The sequence below is a fragment of the Asterias amurensis genome, chromosome 13 (assembly GCF_032118995.1).
Source record: "Asterias amurensis chromosome 13, ASM3211899v1".
NCBI classification, from domain to species: domain Eukaryota; kingdom Metazoa; phylum Echinodermata; class Asteroidea; order Forcipulatida; family Asteriidae; genus Asterias; species Asterias amurensis.
Window position 1 is genome coordinate 4,192,494 of NC_092660.1, and position 21,265 is coordinate 4,213,758.

The 21,265-nt window shown below is 38.4% G+C and overlaps 1 protein-coding gene across 4 annotated transcripts in view; it reads left to right on the plus strand.

Moving 5' to 3' along the window:
• The window catches only part of LOC139946495 (uncharacterized), a 43,527-nt gene that overhangs the window by 512 nt on the left and 21,750 nt on the right, over positions 1-21,265 (plus strand). The window contains exons 1-3 of one of the 4 annotated variants that reach the window (XM_071944171.1): positions 6,439-6,550; positions 10,979-11,023; positions 20,613-20,750. In XM_071944171.1, the coding sequence (XP_071800272.1) occupies positions 6,521-6,550; positions 10,979-11,023; positions 20,613-20,750 (213 nt within the window). In that variant the 5' untranslated portion in view covers positions 6,439-6,520. Of the gene's footprint in view, positions 1-6,438; positions 6,551-10,978; positions 11,024-20,612; positions 20,751-21,265 lie in introns of those variants that run through there. The other 3 variants (XM_071944173.1, XM_071944174.1, XM_071944172.1) reach the window with 3 other exon arrangements.

Sequence of the window (21,265 nt, forward strand, 5' to 3'; positions counted from 1 at the left end):
ATGTAACTGGGGCGCTGTGTGTGTGTGTGTGATCCTTTTCTCGAAATTTTGACATTCTCTGTCGAACCAGCGCCCCAGCGAAATCATAATATAGTCTGAGGTAAGGCAACATTTTCATGGATGTCACACCAAAAATGCCCCAAAACGACGGAAATACCCAACGAATTACCTTCAAAACTGCCAAATGGCCTTTCCATGTTTGAGATGTAATACCATCAAGCACGAAATTGCACTAACGGAAATTTTCCCCGCTAAAAAATTATGATTTGTGAGCAATCCGCTAGACCATCGCTAGTTCGACCGAGAATGTCAAAATTTCGAAGAAAAGGAGTATAGCACCCACCTGGGTCTAGCATTATGTGTAGTCTGTAGACCAAGTTACTGGGGCACTGTACTCCTTTTTTCGACCGAGATTTACTAATTTTGAGAAACTAAAAAGCGCCCCAGTTCAGAGTGAGTAACTGTTGGGTCTACATTGTTGTAAAGACTGAAGTGGAGGTGTACTGAAGCACAAAAATCATTTAGTTTTTTAGAAGAAATATCAAATATCATTCTGGCTTTTAAAAACTCTTAATCTATATCTTCCTATCCTCTCGATCTTCAACATTATATATTTCTTTAATAAAAGAATAGAATTACAAGTTTCAATAAACACAGCATTATTGTACTTTTTTAATTTATTCATTATTTTGTGTATAACATTTGCACATTTAACCTACTTTACTATAATTGTGGGATTAATATACTATTTGTTTATATAGAGAAGTTTGATCTTTAATTTAGTCCCAGGCCAGGTATTTCACCTTGGAGAGGGCAAGGCCATTTTCCTTTATTGCAAAGGGCACTATCATTGGAAAATATGAAAGTCAATGGGAAACTTTGGAAAGGGCAACAGTAGGGCCAAGTCCACGAAAACAGAGGCCTTGGGCTTTTGTGTAATTCTAGGCCTGAAGTTTGACCGCAGTTAAGTTTGCACAGGAAACATACAGTAATTATTACATGCAGTCTAGTCTTTGTTTACATTTTCATTATACAATTGTTGCACGCTGTGACGGGGTCCATGGCGTTTTGTACACCCGAGGGGGAAAATGGAACCGAGGCGAAGCCGAGGGTGCCATTTCCCTACGACAGACTATTCATTGTTTAATAAGCAGGCAAACAAGAAACAATTCCCTCGTACCCCCGGTTGTTTCGTACACAGCGCTGGAAATCGACCAACGCTGGGAACGATCAAGGTGATGTACACCGGTGTACATCACTTTTCATGTTACCTGGCCCGTCGAGCCATGTAACATGCGTTTTTGTTGCGTTGCGCGTCACATGATTTGTTCTGGACCAATCAAACTTCACAATTTGTACAGAGGTAACTAATACATGTATGTATGTTACCATGGTCCACATTTCTCTGCCTGTGGTACATTCCTAAACAGTTTAAAATCCATTTTTTTTGGCGGCACAGATTACAAGGTCGAACAAACCACAGAATTGCTGCCCAGTGATTTTAGTATTAGGCCATTTAGCAACCACACATCCAAATTCCAAATTCCAAACAAGTTTAAGTGTTTTTTCCCCCAATAAACATGTAAAAACATGTAAGCAACTTTACATTTTTCAGATTGTAACAATTTGTTGGTTTGGTTGTCAACTCTGTTAACATGTCCACTAAATTAAAAGTTTGCAAAATGTGAAAAGGGAAAAAATGTTTCTGGTATTGGGAATTTTAAAAGTTAATGTTGTGAGTTAGAAGTCCTGTGGTTTTGTTATAGGCCTATATTTAGGGGAATTTAATTCAGCATTTCATGGGCCACCATACAATTTGCTAAAAGTAATACGTCTGATTGCCAGCATTGCAACAAAAACAAGAAAGCCACGTGTTACAGACTGTACACATTATGTAGCACTGTGATCTTGTCTGTGCAAGTTGGTCACACATTTGTTAACTGTACATTTCGGCTTTTAGCCGCTGTATTGCAGTGTTGTATTAAATAAACCATGAATAATAATAATAATAACAATAATATGCAAATATTTTGGGAAAATTGAGTTCCAACTCACCTTGCATTATAACGTTGTTGTAAAACGAAATGCATTGTGCATTTTTAACTTGTTACTTTTATTGTGTGTGTGAAGTGGCTTGGGTGCCTCTGTAGGGGGATCCTGCACTGTAAAATATCTTTCAATATTATGATTATTATAAAGAAAAGTCTCTACGCAATTTCATGATCAAACATCTAAACTCAATCTATTGACATGTATAAATTAGTTTTGTTTCATACCAGAGCTAAAGGCTTCGGTGCATTGACTGTTTGTTCTTCATTAGGTTTATTGAATGTACAAACATGACAAATACAATGGTAGCTACCCCCTGTGTAGTTAGTCCCATTGTCAGTTTGTCACCGCATCATCTACACAATACTAATGAAACGAAACGGGAAGTTCCCATTTAGATGAATGTGAACACGCAATTTGTGCACAATGTGCAGTGTGAACTGCCTGTTCTGCTACTGTTTGGTAACTGATCAAGTGTGACAAATGTGCTATTTTTTATTGATAATGGCTGTGTGTGTTCTTATTCTTTCCCTGCCAAGCACACGCACATACCAAACTGTAAACACTGTTGTGTTTTGCTGCAGTTTATTAGGCCTACTTGTCAGTAAATCAAGTTTCATGTACGGGTACTCCAGGCCTGATACTTCACGATTGCCTCCATTGCCCCTTGCCATTGCCTTGGTGCCCTTGAAATGCTCCAGTAGAAATTTACAGTTTCCTCATAGGGTGCCCTTTGCCAAAGAGAAAATGCCTTGGTGCCCTTGCCCTTTCAAAAATGAAGCATACAGCCCTGGGTACGCTGATATCCCTGTACTGCATACTTAACATACTAAATGTGAAATGTATGTAAATTTAAGTTCCCAGCAGACTTCAGTACGCCTTGAGTACCTTGTTTGGTAGATACGTGCACTATATATTAAGACTTCAATATTATTATTACTAGTCTTATCTCGAGTTAGGACGAGTTACTCGTCCTAACTTAGGACAAGCCTTTAGTTTTTAATGTCTCCTACTGTGAAATTGATGCCACGGAACAGATTCCACAAGCAATTTTGTATAATAAAATATTTTGACTGACTATCTTTTGTACGCACTGATTGCTTGAGTAGCAAATAATGATTTTTTAGTAGCAACTGATACATTTTCTTTAGCATTTTTCTACACTGTACCTGTAGTAAGTCTTCTGCGTTCCCCTTATAGTGGTCCACTGGCCACGTGCCAGTTAAAACACAGTCCAAAATCCTTTCTTGAAGTGGACTGAAATCATTGACCAGTGAAAAAGCTGATGACAGACTAGTAAAATAAATGACTAGCTGAAAAAAAAGCTATGGGCAAACCCTGATCTCATGGGTGAATTAGGTACATGGTTTGAATGTGGGGGTAAAAACCGCAAGATGGGCTTGAAGCGCAATGTTAATTTTGATCCCTGCATACTATTGTCTGCTGGATCAACCACGGCAGCAAGTTGCTTTAAAACGTGGCAAAGGAAGCCATACTATTTTCATTAGTGACTGCAACCGTTGGAATATCAACACACATCCTCTCTTTGACTCCACTTCCTCTCGAATTGAACTTGTCGTACTTTGTGACCGTACGGGTTTATATTGCATGGGAAATGAGGCATACTGGTAGGGATTAGGGAGCGATAACCTCTTTATTAGTATCGGCTGATGGAGAGGGGGGAAGGATTGGGTTCAGTTAGGGGTGTTGGCTAGTCCCAAAATAGGCCCCAGATTGGGATGATGTCACCCCCCCCCCCTCCCCCAGTGACGGATCAGTCTGGTTCCCTGTCATTTCTCTTAATCATTAAACTGTCTGCTCATTACCCCTCCAGACTAAATGCCTACATAGTGAGTGTACAGTAGTCGTTGGATTGACTACTAAGCTCTGCCCACTTAATAGATCGTTAATAGTACCAACATAACGGATACTTCCTGTTCGCAACCACAACCTGGGAAGTGACATGAACCAATACTTATGACGCTCATCATTTTAACCTGAGCGTCTGGGGTCAAAACAATGAATGGGATTGTCTTCTTTGGCTAATTTACAGTAGGTGGATTTCAAAATGTGTATCAATATAAAACTGCTTGTTGAATTGGGAAATTATTTGGTTAAAGGTAGGGTCATAGACTGTAGAGTAAAATCCAATAATTAATGGCCATAAAAACATACTTAGTGCGAGAGGAATTCCACAATATGTAGCTGTTAATAGAAACTATTTTGAGAAAGGATTCACTTCAAAGTAATGCTTCCTTTTTGTACCTTTTTGTAAGGATCAAGGCATTTTCTTCCTGGGTAAAGGGCACCATGTGAGGACATTATGTATTTACACCGGAGCATTTCAAGGGCATCAAGGCAATGACCAGGGGGCATGGAGGCAATCGCCTTCCTTGCCTCGGTGAAGGATCAGGCCTCAATATGGTTTGGATAATGTTCACCTGGTAGTACAGACATTCGAGTCTGAGAAAGGGTTCATCTCAGAATTCTGGACGTATCGTTCGCGAATGCTGTGGCCAGAGATGCGGTTTGCATGTACTCACTATCACCTCGCTAAATGTGGATGGATTTGACATTCGTCATGTTCGTGTGAAATTACCTTGACAGCTTGCTGGCTAATTTCTCAGCAAGTAGCGTTGCATTCAGCTGAAAGCTTCACCTGTGACTTTTACTGTACTGTAGTTTTCTTTATAATTTTGCCTGTAATCAGCTTTACGCTGACAAGAACCAATCTATAATCCTGCCTTTAAGTGAAACATTGACGTTCATCGCTTGGTAAAAGACTAAGAAGATTGAGCGCTCCTTAAACTTTTTTGTTACTTCGCCTTAAAAGAAATACCTGGTGACAAATCTGTTAGTTTAAAGCATGGGATCCGTATCCTTATTGCGTATTGTGTGGTTCATAAATTATGTAAACTACCTAAAATAACAACAGATGTTAAATTTGCATCGGGGATAAAGAACATTAATTTTGGTTTTTACCCGTACACCGATGTGTGTTAGCACTGTATACTCAGTACTTTCCCGAGTCCTGTGAAAAAATATCACTGGCATGTTACTTGGGTGGGATTCGAACCCACAACCCTTGCAATTCTAGAGCAGTGTCTTAATAACTAGACTACCGAGGTTGACCAGTAGCTAGAGGCAGTTCGAATCCTATGTTTTGGCAGCGGGTACCGCCACGATAACAAGAGATGTTTTTTTCACAGGACTCAGGAGAGTATACAGTGCTAACACACATCGGTGTATGGGTAAAAAAACAAAATTAATACATAAAACAAGTTGCCCTGAAAAGCCTCAATCTATTTATAATGCTGTAAGCTTTGATACTTTCTCCGCAGAGTAAAAAACGAAATGAAAACTAGCAAAGTGAATTTAGCTGAAATACCCCAAATCCTTATGAGTTAAAAACACCTTAGGATTGGGGCGAGAGCGGAAACTGACCTTTGCATGGTTGTGGTCAGGAGTGATTAAGTAGGGATAATTCAGTTACCGTTAATGCCAACAAACTTAACCCCCAGAAAATTGTCTTATTCCTTAGTTATTCAAAACAGGGAAACACGATTCTGATCGTTTCGTAAACAAATCAGGCAATAACAATTTTTTAAATGTTCGTTTGCCATATGAATGACCCTAAAAGCATCCAAAAGGACGCACTTTACCTCAGAATAATGATCGTGTTTATTATGAATGCATATGGATGCATTGAAAAAAACAACCTCATCAATTTGCGGTAAGCAATATACAATACCTCCCTCTATAGCTAACAGGCACGAAGACTAGCGTATTGGGCCATTACTCGTGATTTGCAAGCTGATTTGGCATTTCCCCCCCTAAAATTTGGGTCCAGAATGCCCCTTTCCATTATTGTGCGCTGCTTTTTTATATAGCTACAAGACAAAGGTCTAAAATCTGAGATTTCACAATAACCCTGGGAAAAGGGATAATCTGAGCATGAATTCCAGTCCCCACTGACCCTTATTTATGGGTGAAATGAAACAAAGCAAGGTAGGTGAATACCTGTGCACTTTACAAAATGGAATGTCCAGTCTGTCCGGCTGCCAGCAAAATATAAAACTGTCCGCCGTAGGCCAGTCCAGAAAAAATGGTGACTTTACATTGTAATAAATGTAGACATCGTACATTACACATCGTAAACAAAACCAAACAAAATATTGGAACGGATCTAATTTGCTACTTCAATTTAGACCAAATATAGAGACGAAATGTCTCTAATAAAGCTGACACTAAATTAAAAGAAGAACAAATATAAAATTTATGAACTGGTTGCAACACTTCCAAAGTTAAGGTTAGACTGCTACACATCCCTTACCTTCCCACACAAACTATAATATAGTTGGCACGACTCCATCGCTATTATCCCACACACTAAACTTAGCACAGTGTATGACGTCCAAGAAGGAATAAGGAATTACTTATCTTCAGCTGTCACATTCCAAGTAGCGTCAGAATGAGTGTAAAAGAATACTTTCAAAGACTGGTGAGTTTTTGTAACGGTAGATAATAATGTGGAAGTAGCGGTACTTGGAGGTAAAACAAGCAGTCAAAAGTATGATAATAAACAATCCATTTTGGACCGTATTTCGAAGTTATTCACATGTTCATGTTCACCTTGGTTGTTTGGTGGAAACAAGGAAGTAGGACATTACCACAGCTTGACATTATCTCTGCACTGGATGAAATTACAGAGATATTGTCACGATGTGGAATAGACTTCTGCTTTTCCGTTGTGATCTGCTTTGACACATCAAAAATAAAAATCACCACAAAAATGGCAATGTTCTGTCGGCAGTGGTCAGCTGGCACTACGCCTGCCAAACTACCCGACGACCAGTCGGTATCTCGAAGTCGTCCGATTGGCTAGTGCAGTTTTGAAAAGCATCCATATTTAGTATGAATTAAATTTGGTGCACCCATCTTTCTTTTTTTACAAACCCTTGTTTTTGTTGTGCAATTCAACCTATTGGTTTCCATGCTGTACAATTGTTCACGTTTTTGCTTGCATGAAATACACCAATATTATATCACAGTACATATGGATCTCTGTTCTCTCTTATCCCCCCTAAAGATGTGTCTTTTTAGTCATCTTGATCCATAGAGTTATATATAAGAACTAGAGGGCGCCTATATACGCACCCCGTATGCGCGCAGGCGGCCGATTTCTAAGTTGAACAAACAGGCATTGCTTAGCGTGTGTTTGTGCGACCATTTTGTAAGTTGACAAAACAGCATCGCGTCAGCGCTCAATAAACACAAACTCCAACGTATTCTTCATATTCAACGCGCTTGCAGAATAGCGCGCGTGTATCCTTGCGGTCCCGTCGCGATTGTGCAAGAAGCATCACCAGTGCGCCCTCTAGTTCTTATATGATCAGAGAAGACAAAAGTAAAAACAAACCCGAGATTGATACTTCATGAAGGCAACAGAGGCAATTGCCTTCATTGTTGACTCTGGTCATTGCCTTGGTGCCCTTTGAAATGTTTCCATAGAAGTTGATGATTTCCTCATAGAGATGCCCTGGAGAAAACACCATGATGCCCTTGCCCTTTCAGGTATCAGGCCCCAAATGTTCCGAAAGAAATTCACAACTCTTCTCATGGGACAATAAAGAGGCCCCTTAACTAAGGAGAAAACACCCCGCAATGCTCTTACACGTACCCTTTCAAAAACGATGCATCAGGCCTGCGCATAGTGTCCGACTCCGAATTAAATTTGATAAACCAGAACAGTAGTTGTAATTGCTTTACTGGAGGCTATGGTGCTAATTCCCCGATGCCGTCATGCATTTAATGTGCTGCAAGAAGCCAGACGAGTCACTGGTACCTCGTATAATCGGTTAAGTGGTCGGACTTCCTGAGGTTGTTCTAAAATCAGAAAGCGATGTGTATGGGGGATAGGTTACTGCTCCCCAGACTCTGCTATGTCTTGTATAATGGTGTGTGTTCCGATGCACCAGACTACCAATAGACATGCGCCAACCGCTTTGAGCTAAATCCACAGAAGTGTGTGAACATTTTTAAGGGGAATGATGTGGCGTTAGTTTGTGCATTGTAAATTTAAAGGGAAGGTACACGTTTGGTTATTACTCAAACAAATATTAACTTAAAAACTGACTTGGTAACAAGCATTTTAGAGCTGTTGATAGAACAAAACATTGTGAGAAACGGCTCCCTCTGAAGTAGCATAGATTTTGAAATAGAGGTAATTTCTCAAAAGACTTCTAGCTAGAAGTCTTTTATTTCTATCTGAAAGCACACAAATTCGTCAAGGGTGTTTTTCATTTCATCATCTTCTCCCAACTCCGATGACCAATTGATTTAAATTTTCATAGGTTTGTTACTTTATGCATTTTTTTGAGATACACCAAGTTAGAACACTGGTCTTTGACAATGGACCCTTCCCATGAAGTATGGTAATCACATTCACGCATGCGTACAGACCCTGTTGGTAGGCAAACGCTATAGAGTTGTGCACTAAGCAGACGCGCAATCGCGTCTGCGTCACGCACCCTATAGGCGTGTACAAAACAGTGCGATGTTCCCTCATTTTACCAACCAAAACGTTAGTGCACACGCGCTATGTGCAATTTACATATTTCATGGGAAGGGTCTATTACCAATAGTGTACCTTCCCTTTATTAAGGGTATTACATATTTATGTAGATAAATTTAATAACAATTTGTTTTCAAACAGACAATCTGGGGCAGGGCCTGATACTTCACAGAGGCAACAGAGGCGATTGCCCCCGGGTCCTCTTGTCATTGCCTTGTGTGCCCTTGAAATGCTCCAGTAGTATTACAATTTCCTCATAGGCCGGCCTTTACTAAGGAGAAAATGCCTTGGTGCCCTTGCCCTTTACAAAAACTAAGCATATAGGCCTGCTGGGGCATTCTAAATGGTTTTACAGGGCTGTATGCTTCGTTTTTGAAAGGGCAAGGGCACCAAGGCATTTCCCCTTTGGCAAAGGGCACCATATGAGGAAATTGTAAATTTCTACTGGACCATTTCAAGGGCACCAAGGCAATGGCAAGGGGCAACGGAGGCAATCGCCTCCGTTGCCTTCGTGAAGTATCAGGCCTGGTTTTACCCATTATGAATGTTAGGAATATGATGTAATAAAGTGGGGAGGGGGGGGGTTGTTGTTTTGGCGACATTTCCCCTGTATGAGCCGTACACGCTAACTTGTGTATGGGGAGAAATCTGTCAATAAAAATATCTTTCAAGAAGGTCAGGAGATGTTTCCTAGTAGTTACTCATGCCTCGGACTGATTGCAATATTTCCATCGCTACATTATTTCAGTCATTCTTATTACCTCAAAGGGTTCAAGAGACCTTCATTGTAACTTCCTGAGGGCCCCTAAGACTGCGGTTCCCCCTTCTAACTGCGTCATGATATCGCCGCTAAATTTAACCCATTCAAGTTTCTAAAATGAATCCTGTTGAGTCTGCCTTGTGAAGGGACATACACAGTTGTGCTGCTCGCTTTCAAAGACTCGATGCCATGTTGTACCAGTCTAAGAAAGCCATCCCGAGTTCTTGGAATTAGAATCTTACCAGGGGCCGATTTCACAAAGCAATAAAATTCATCGCAAGACAAATTTTCAGTATCACCATAGCGATTTGTATTGTGACATCACACTTTACTAAAGCAACTACGATTGGTTTGCAGTTACGATCAATCTTAGATCTTTGTGAAATCGGCCCCTGTTCATGTCAATTGCGGTTCTTGGTTTTGAGTCAACGAGAAATCCGTCGTAAACAATGCAGATGTACTTGAGCGACTCTGGGTATGAAGGTTGGGTGGAGTCAGAGGCGTGTTGGCAATTTACTGGAGGGGGTTTATCTTACATGTATGTGCAGGAGATATACCAGCCGCTATCGGTGCTGTCATCCGTAAGGTGTTGTTTACACATTTGGCATGAATTGCTGGGCATGGCAATTGACTTCTTGTTTTGAATGACAACTGCAGGCATGCAACTTTTCATCGGATCAGCTAATTTCCCCTTTTTTAATTCCCGGTTTTACCAAAATTGAAAATTCTATGTATACTTTATACAAAATCATTGATATTTTGTAATTTCCTTTTTTTTCTGATGAAGCTACAGTAATTCCTGCAACTGTTTACATCAGTTTTGCATCAGGGGGTAGCAAATATTAAAAGTTATCACACAAGCGCGAGTGGAATAGTACTTCTGCGTCCCATCCAACGAGGTTGAAGGCCGAGTTGGATATGGGACACAGACGCGCTATATTTTCCGTATTTCCACAAGCATGTGATAACGAAATCTTCAAGCAAACTTGGCGCGTGACATAGAACACACCAGATGCAGGTAGTGATATAAGCCGTGCAATGTAGGTTTTTATTATAACTTCTTTCTCGAAAACTACTCCACTTCAGAGGGAGCCGTTTCTCACAATGTTTTTTACTACCAACCTCTCCCCATTACTTGTTACAAGTAAGGGTTTTATGCTAATAAATATTTTGAGTAATTACCAATAGTGTCCACTACGACTTCATGCTTTTATTTATACAAATTAATTGTTTGTGTTTCTATTTGACTGTTTGTAAAAATCAAATTAAAGTGTTTTCGCGTACATACAATATATAAATTAAATAATGGAACACTGACAAACCAATCGCAATGTTGTAATATGCTTATTAACAATTTGACGGTTGCTTATGTTTTGTCCTCATTTCCAGGTTGAAGGTAGATATCAAGCTGTGTACAAATCAATTATTTTTATTTGCATTTGACTGTTTGAATGTATTGAAAAGAAAAGGAAAGTGTTTTTTACAGTTGTACGACGTAATGAATTGAACATTGACAAACTAATGTTTCACGTTTGCTGTATAGAGATATGCTAAATATAACAATTTGACAAGACTCATTTGGTTTTCATTTCCAGGTTGCCGGTAGCAACCAAGCTGCTTATGAATCAATCTTCAGACAGGTATGTATCATCTTTTCAAACATTGGGGGGGGGGAAGGGGAGGGGATAGAGGGTGTATTCTCAAATACGATCGATTGAAATACAATACATGTTTTAAAATGTCGAGTGCGGTATCTACGGCCAAAAAATAAAATGCCTGCCCTTTTTTTTAAATGAAGGAGGATTTAAAAAAAAAAAATCTTCAATTTTTTTTAATATCGCCGTCCTACACATTTTTAAAGTCAATCGAATGGGCGTTTTAACGATATGAAAAAATCGTCGGAGATTGTTAAAATGTATCCTTTTTTTGGGTAATAAAAGAAAAAGAAAAGAAAAAGGAGACGGCCTCTAAAAAAGAAGCGGGCAGGGATGCTAAACATGTTTTTTTTTAGGACGTTATACAAGAATGTGGAACTACATGTATGCAACAAACAGTCTGTATCATGCGTCCTAGTTGTTCATTCAACAAGCTGTAAGGAATCAGGTCATGGCAGGCAACCTGTGGCTGTTTGAGTAAACATCCCGGCAGAGGACAGTCGGATGGCTTCGTACTTGACCCCGAAGATCGTATATGAGATCTTGAGGAATATTAAATGATACTAAAATATCTGGTTGGAGGAATGCCATTCCTCTATTCAATGGACAATTAGATTGTGACTGAGTTGTACAGTAAGTTCCTTTGGTGTGTGGCTAAGCACTGTTCATATTTAATTGGATTTGTCCAGATTTTTTAGGATCTTAGGCGGGAAAAGATCAGAACATTCCTATTTCTGACATACAGCAATGAACAAGATCAACAAGTTCTGGCAAAAGAGGATGTCATTTGCTTGCGATAGTAGATATTTTATGGGATGCAATGATTTGTTCACATTGTTTTAAATCATTATTATGTGTACAATACATATAACAAGCTTGACTCACACGACTTCTTGTGGCGACATCTTTGAACTCGTAAAACTGGTATTCATGTTCTGAGGTTTCAATGTTGGTACATGTACATGTTTGCTTACTATGTACATGTAGGTTTGCGTACATGTAGTTTACAGTAATTTAACAAAAAGTTCAAAGAAATTTATAAGCTATAAGCTAAAGGATCTAAAATAAGAAATCATTGTAATAATTTATGTTTCATACATGTACATTGAAACATTAAGGTTGCATGTTTGGATACATAGTACATGTAGGTTTGCTTACTATGTGTACATGTAGAGGCCCATTCACACGAGCGCTGCAAACGAGGGTCCCGTGCGATTTCATAACATCGATGTTATGAAATCACAAATCCACGTCGTGTGAATGCTATGTATGTTACGAAATTACCTGGGTCCCGTGTTGTTCATAACACAGATCGAGACCTCCTCCAAGAAATCGCATCGATGTTATAATCATGGGGAGCCATCGTCTGAACCGAATGCCTGCGATCGTAACGAGGGACCGCTGCGTTACCACGTGCAGAACTATGGAGGAAGAAATGGGCGAACTATAGCATGCATATACTTGTACATGTACATACACGTGATGTATATCTGCTCAACGCTGGACAACGATCGTTTGGCTGGTGGGTTTTGTGGCCGGATGTTAGACCAGTCCAAACCTTGAAGCAAAAACATCGTTCAATCGGGAGCAGAATACGTCTTTTGGCAAAGCTTTTCGATGTTTTAATTCACCATTTGTTATGTCTCATCAATAATTCCATATCTACAAAACATTTTCTTTCAACAATGTAGCGTTTTTAACGTCAAAAACTCTATTTGAATCGTGAAATTTTGTGTTTTTCTTCGACTCGAACATGACTCGACGTTGCTGGATCGCTGCATTTCAAGACAAGCTCAAACCTTGAAGCAAAAACATCGTTCATTCGGAAGCAGAATACGTCATTTGGTTAAGCTTTTCGATGTTTTAATTCATTATTTGGTATGTGTCATCAATAACTTCATATCTATAAAGCATTTCCATTCAACAATGTAGCATTTTTAACGTCCAAAAAGCTATTTGAATAGTGTTTTTCTTTTTTTAGCTTCGAAAACGTAACCCCCTTCCCGCCGGGATGAGAGTTACGTTATCGCAAATGTTTGTAAAATATTCTACATTTTATGTGACTTAAAATGAAGTTGATTTCAATGAAATTGTATTATTTTATTCCTTTTAACTGTAATCGCTTGTAGACTTTAGTCCATGCAGTCAAGCCTACCCAAACGAGGGACGTATGTTTACATGTGTGTGTGTGTGTGTCGTGTGAATGCTCGCTAAAAAATCGCACGCGGTAAAGGTGACAGACGGCTGGCGCCTTTAACCAGGGACCCTCGTTTGCAGCGCTCGTGTGAATGGGCCTTTAGTTTGCGTATGTAGTTAAACTTAACAAAAATTTATAAGCTAAAAGAAGGAAAATAAGAAATCATTGTAATAATTTATGTTTCATACATTGAAACATTAAGGTTTTTATAATGTAGTTTTCTGAACTGGGGGGCATTCTTGACCCTATGAGTTTTTAAAGTTAGGCCATAACTATGTACATGTAGGTTTGCGTACATGGTAGTTTTTAAACTTAACAAAAAGTTCAAAGAAATTTATAAGCTTTAGGCTAAAGTTAGGCCAATGCGCGCTGAGTACTCTTGTACATTATATAGATGAAGAAATTCAATCCATGTCTCACCTCTTCTCAATAATTGCTATATTAAAATTCATAAAAGGAGACGACATTCCTTCATAATCATAATCTAGGATTACACTCATGAATTTCAAATCGAACCACCAAGGTTTTTAATTTTTTTTATTATTATTTTGGAGTTCGGATATGAAATTCATTGAATGTGATTGATGAATTAAATGACATGATTAATGAGAAGCTGCGGAGGCAGTGCCAAGCTCAAGGAAGGAAGGAAGTGTGTCTCCTTCGGGGAGCGTAAGATGGACTGAAAGGTTGTCTGCCAACCTCCTGAATACTAAGGCACTCATTGCCAAGTAACGTTTAAAGGCAATGGCCACTATTGGTAATTACTTAAGATATTTATTAGCATAATCCCTTACTTGGTTACAAGTAATGGGGAGAGGTTGATAGTATAAAACATTGTGAGAAACGGCTCCCTCTGAAGTAACGTAGTTTTTGAGAAAGAAGTAATTTTTCACGAATTTGATTTTGAGACGTCAGATTTAGAATTAGAGGTCACAAAATCAAGCATTTGAAAGCACACAACTTCGTGTGACAAGGGTGTTTTTTTTTCTTTCATTAATATATCAACTCTTTGACGATCGACTGAGCTCAAATTTTCACAGGTTGTTATTTGTTATGATGTTGAGATACACCAACTGAGAACACTAGTCTTTGACAATTACCAATAGTGTCCAGTGTCTTTAAAGGCTCTGGACACTATTGGTAATTACTCAAAATAATCCAAACCTGTATGCTTCTTAAAAGGGCAAGTGCACAAGGGCATTTTCTCCTTGGTAAAGGTCACCCTGTGCGGAAATTGTAAACTCATACTGGAGCATTTCAGGGGTCGATTTCACAAAGAGTTAGGACTAGTCCTAACTTAGGACTAGTACTAACTTAGAACTAGTCCTAACTTAGGACTAGTCCTAAGTTAGGACTAGTCCTAACTTAGGACTAGTCCTAAGAGATATCCAAAATGCATAGCTAGTCTTAAGTTAGGATGAGTAACTCATCTTAACTCGAGATAAGACTAGTCCTAACTCTTTGTGAAACCTGCCTCTGGAGCACCAAGGCAATGACCAGGGGACATGGAGGCAATGGCCTTTGTTGCCTTTGTGATGTATTAGGCTTGATAATTGTGTAACAGGTTTGAGTGCGGCTAGCGCACTCTGTGCTGAAACATAATAAATTTTACAAGGGACACGCTGTTTAAGTGGTGTTGTAAAATATAAAGAAAGGTTTATTCAAATCCCGACTACTATAAGGGAGAGGCGACTTTAAAACGCTGTATTTAAACAATGTGAATGAGATACTAATAAAATCTCAGAAACAAAAAGAGAGAAGTAAACCCGGCGGGTCTCGACAATATTATAAATGCAACGAAAATAACAATGAAACTTTATACAATGGAAATATAAAACAAAAATAAATGAATGGCCTATCTGTTGGTGGTGGACTGGGAAGGACGATAACTTGAATTGAAGATTCCGGTGTAACAATGGAAAAGTTCTTCCAGCAAAGTTGAAGATATTGGGCTGTGAAGATGATGACAAACTTGGAGATGGGGACTTCAGAAACAGGTCCTTGTCCTTGATCAGGGGACAGGATTACTGTTTCTGGTACGACTGGTTATGACGAAAATGCAGTGAAGATAAATAGGCTACAGTTGATGACACGCTGTCCTGCTGGCTCTCTTGATTTGGATTCGGCCTAGAGCAGGACAGGGGATGAATATACAATTATTGTGGTAATAAAGCTGGGCTGGCGCAATCCAACGTAGATGTCCGACAGAGGCAAACAGGCAACCACCCACCCCTAGACTCGCCCTAGTCCGAGCAGGACATAGGTAAACTAGGGGTAACAAAAAAAAAGGGGGCTGCAATTTCATCCCATTACAATTGTTTGCACAAAACCTTACTAATACTTGGTAAGGAGCAATACAGTGTGAGAAACAAAGGTTTGGAGAAAGAGGTAATTTCTCACTCAAATAATGAAAGACTTCATGTCTGAAGCTTTTTTATTATGCACCCTGTTAGGATGTTTTTTTTCTTTCATTATTCTCTTGCAATTTTGATGATCTTTAGAGTTCAAATTATGTTGGGATACATCAAGTGAGATACTAGTCTTTGACAATTACCAAACATGTCCACAGATTTACATTAAACTTACAGGGTTTGAAGATATTGATAATGGAAAGCTTCCCTTCAAATATTACTAACTAAGATTCTGTAGATTTTTGAGAAATGAGTAAGACAAAATCACAAAAGCACATGACAATAATTTTAAGAGAGATACATGTACTAGTCTTTGACAATTACCTGTCCAGTACCTTTAAATGCATACATGTTCATCATAAATAATCAGCTCATAAATTGATTTGTAATATATCTCTCTCTCGGAAGCTGTTCACCCCCCAACTACAAGATGCTGAATCATTTTAAAGGTACATGTGTTATACAGGATCGGCAGAGCTGACAAAATAGTCGCAGACAGTGTTAATGTTTGTGTGATCAACTGTATATAATGGGGAAAAATGCTGGTATGAACTTTTTAATGAGTGATCTAACTTCCTTTGTTTTTCAAAAACCATCAATAATTAAACCGTAATAACTGTGGCAAAACGAGTGACCTTTTGCACATTTCGGTCGATACGCAAACAAAAGTAGTAAGTGGAAGTGTCGCGGCCGAGCGGTTAAGAGCACCGAATTCAAACTCTGGTGTTTCTGAGTGTGGGTTCAAATCCCCAGAAGTGACACTTGTGTCCTTAAAAAATGTGGATTCATTTAAAATACTGTCCAAATTGAGGAAAATAGCATTTTAAGACCCCATAATCACTTCTATTTTGATTGTCACTTAAAGGCAGTGGACACTATTGGAAATTACTCAGTTGTTAGTATAAAAACTTTATTGGTAACGAGCAATAGAGAGCTGTTGATAGTATAAAACAATGTGATAAACGGCTCCCTGAAACAGCACAGTTTTTGAAAAAAGCGTTAATTTCTCACTCAGTGGTAGACTTCAGGCCTGAAAGCCTTTTATTATGTATCTGAAAGCACACAAATTTGTGCAACAAGGTTGGTATTTCTTTTATTTTTCTCTTGCAACTTCGATGACCAATTGAGCCAAAATTTTCACAGGTTTGTCATTTTATGCATATAATGTTGGGATACACCATGTGAGAAAACTGGTCCATGACAATTACCAAAGGTGTCCAGTGTCTTTAATCAAGGAAGAATTTTTGTGCGCGTGTACAAAATCTGGCTGTGTTGACGGAAAGAAAACACACAAGATAAGGAAAATAAATACCAGCAACGGACAAAAATAAGAAACTGGTTGGCAGTTGCCTAGCAACTGAACTGGATGTAATCCTGATCTGATTGTATAAATAGCGGGAGGCAAAAACGCAGCGTGGATAACTAGCTGTATTTCAATCACAAAGTCTTTTTCACTTACGGCCAAACAAAGAGAATGGTTTATGTACCCACAAAATATTCTTGTGATGATATAATCTTTACACATTCTGTGCATCATTACACATTCTTAATCGAGTGAAGACATTTTCAAGAGATATTGAAATCATAATTTGCAGTACTTTTTCCTGCACATGATTTTCTCGGCAAACATATATGTTTCACTTACGAGCAAAAGTTAATTTTATAAACAAAGAGAATGATTTATGTAGCCATAAAAGATTATTACGGTAATAGAATATTTTCATCATTTCAGGTATGTTCTTTGTGCATTTTTAATTAAGTGAAGACAATGTCAAGAGATAATGAGAGATAACCCAAAATATGCTTCATTTACGAGCAAATTTGAATTTTTACAAAGAGAATAATTAATATATTCACAAAATATTCTTTGAGCTAGTGCTAGTAAAATCGTGCCATCATTACAGATTCTGTGCATACTTAAACAAATGAAGATTTTTTCAAGAGATAATGAAATCATAATTTGCAGTATTTCTTTCTTGCGCAATAATTTACTCGCCAAAAATATTTACACCCTAACTGCTCCTGAATATTAACGCAGACAGAATTTTAATTAAATTAATATAAACTACTTAGAAGATGTTGTGTCTAGGATTTGCGTGTTTACAAGGTGAAGTCACTCATAGTTTATTAAATATTAATATGATAGTAAAATATTAACATAAAGCCCATTATGATCAGTCGGAAACATGATTATGACAACCATTTGTTCCTGGCTGGATATTTTGTTACATATATAATAGATTATTAAATTCCAAGTAACGAGCCTCAAATCATACAATTCGGAACAGGTGCAACTGTTTTCCGTTACGCTAATGTACACTTACAACTTCTTGACGAAAATTTAATTTGTAAATGCTGATTGGACTCTGGTAGAATTTGTTGCCACTGACAAATTATTGTTGAAGACGATTTAAAGGCAGTGGATACTATTGGTAGTTGTCAAAGACTAGCCTTCACAGTTGGTGTATCTCAACATATGCATAAAATAACAAACCTTTGAAAATTTGAGCTGAATCGGTCATCGAACTTGCGAGATAATAATGAAAGAAAAAACACCCTTGTCACACGAAGTTGTGTGCGTTTAGATGGATGATTTTGAGACCTCAAGTTCTAAACTTGAGGTCTTGAAATCAAATTCGTGGAAAATTACTTCTTTCTCGAAAACTATGGCACTTCAGAGGGAGCCGTTTCTCACAATGCTTTATACCATCAACCTCTCCCCATTACTCGTCACCAAGAAAGGTTTTATGCTAATAATTATTTTGAGTAATTACCAATAGTGTCCACTGCCTTTAATACATAATGTTATCTACTGCAGGCCTGGTACTTCTCGGAGGCAATGGAGGTGATTGCCTCCATGCTCCCCTGGCATTGCCTTGGTGCTGCAGTAGAAATTTACAATTTCCTCATAGGGTGCCCTTTTACCAAGGAGAAAATGCCCTGGTGCCCTTGCCCTTTCAAAAACGAAGCCTACAGGCCTGCTGCTACATTGTGCCGTCAAAAATTGCAGTCATATAAAATTAAATTATAACGCTGAGTGCACTCTGTCACTGAAATTTTTTCGATGATGATATAATACATAATGTTCTCTACTACATTATAGTTTGCCTGAAAACATTCACAATTCACTACTGCTCTTACCCTTCCACAGCTTTCTTAAATCACTTAGACTTTCTGTCTGCCAAGCTCATGAATCTATTGTATAGTACCTTAAGCTGAATTACTTGTGCAATATTTTAAGTTGTTTAATTTATCTACAAGTTTACTTTTTATTTATTTATTTATTTATTTCCTTTTATCGTTTATCCTTACCTTATCGTTATTTCTACTTATTTATTTTAAATTTATGTTGTATTCTTATTATATATTTATTATTTGCTATTGGTTGTATAATTATCTGGTTTTTTTAAATGCTTTGTGTACTACATGTATATTATGTTAAATCTATATTAATTTGATTGTGCACCCCAGATGTTGGGCAACAGATCTACGGATCATAGTATGTATTTGCTTTTGTTGTCCTTCGCCCATCTTGGGGTATAATGTTGTCAATGTATTATGTTTTGTACTGTTATGGCAAATAAAATAATAATAATAATAATAATGTAAATGTATATTTGCTGTCAAAAATTACACTATGGATTAATCTCATATGCACAATTCCTGGCACAGTTGATTTGCAATTGTACATTCATTCATCGCAAGCAATATCAAAATAGACATCTCTTTTTTCCCCACAAATTTCAGTACTGGAGTTGAGCTGTTTTTTTTAAACTAATTTTGCCTGTTTTTGCTAGTCTTCACTGCAGTTTGCCCATCCCTTTGTGTGTCATTTGCAGGCCTGAATGCTTTGTGTTTGAAAGGGCTAGGGCACTAAGGCCATTTCTCCTTCATAAAGGGCACCCTATGAGGACATTGTAAATTTCTACTGATCAAAGCAGCTCAAAAGCACCAATGCCGCGATCAGGGGGCATGGATGCAATGGCCTTCGTTGCCTCGGTGAAGTATTAGGCTTGACTTTGATTGTCCATCAGAGCCACTGTACTATGCTTGGTATCCTGCAGACTGAAATGCTTAGCCGAAAGTCTTCAGGCAGTATTTTTCTGCTTAAGGTGCTCCATGAAATTGGGCCCTGGCATGAAGCAGTCCTGAGTTTAATTTGACAAAGCTTTTATCCGCTAAGCAAATTTTTGTCTGAAAAGCGTTTTTCGTAAAATGATCAAGAACATTTGTGTGCATTCTCAATGGATTTACATCGTCAGGGATAAAATTTCACAGAGCTACTTCAGCACAAACAGTACTAGAGTAGCTAAACAAAACAAAATATGCTTAAAGGAACACGTTGCCTTGGATCGGACGAGTTGGTCTATAAAAAGCGTTTGTAACAGTTTTTTATAAAATGCATACAAAAAATGGTTGGAAAGATGTCTTAAAAGTAGAATACAAGGATCCACACAAATTTGCCTCAAAATTGCATGGTTTTCCTTTTACTGTGCGAACTAACACGGTCGGCCATTTATGGGAGTCAACAATTTGACTCCCATAAATGGCCGACTGTGTTAGTCGACGAGGTAAAAGGAACATCGTGCAGTTTCGAGGCATGTTTGTGTGGATCATTATATTCTACTTTTACAACATCTTTCTAACCATATGCATTTTATAACAAACGGTTACAAACGCTTTTCAAAGACTAACTCGACCGATCCAAGGCAACGTGTTCCTTTAACAGAATAACGTTGCCAGCCCAAATACCATGTCACATGCATGTACCATTTGTGACTTGTATCCTGCTCATTTTTGTGTAAGCAGAAAAGTGTTAATATTGTACATGTGACATGGTATTTTGGCTGGTAACCTTGTTCTGGTAAGCATTGTTCTGTTGTGCTTAGCTACTTTTGAAATTAGGCCCAGTTCACTTTCATCTCATCAACCTCTTCTTATCTTCTCTTCTCTTCTCTTCTCTTAGGTTGATAAGACAGGTGTTGGTAAGATCGGCGCCGTAGATGCAGCTGCCTTCTTGAAGAGATCAGGATTACGAGAGACGGCACTTCATAAGATATGGGAACTATCGGACCCCACGGGCAAGGGATACTTGGATAAACAGGTAAGATGCGTCGTCTGGGAATGTCGGCTGGAAAGTCGGCCATCGAGAAAGGTCATTAAGGCGGCCATCAAGACTCAAAGGCATCAAGATTAAGGTTTCAAGATTCCTGCCTTTAAAGGCACTGGACACGTTTGGTAATTGTAAAAGACTAGTATTCTCACTTGTTGTATCCCAATTTATGCATAAAACACTACTGGTCACTATTGGCCTTCTCACTTGGTGTATCTCAACATATATGCATAAAAAAAAACTGTGAAAATTTCAACTCAATTGGTTGTTGAAGTTGCGAGATAATGATGGAAGAAACAACACCCTTGTCACAGGAAGTTGTGTGCTTTAAGATGCTTGATTTCGGGACCTCAAAATCTAATTCTGAGGTCTCGAAAACCAAATTCGTGGAAAATGACTTCGTTCTCAAAAACTCTGTTACTTCAGAGGGAGCCGTTTCTCACAGTGTTTTATACTATCAATTACCAATAGTGTCCAGTGCCTAAAATAGCTGAAACTTTCCGTGT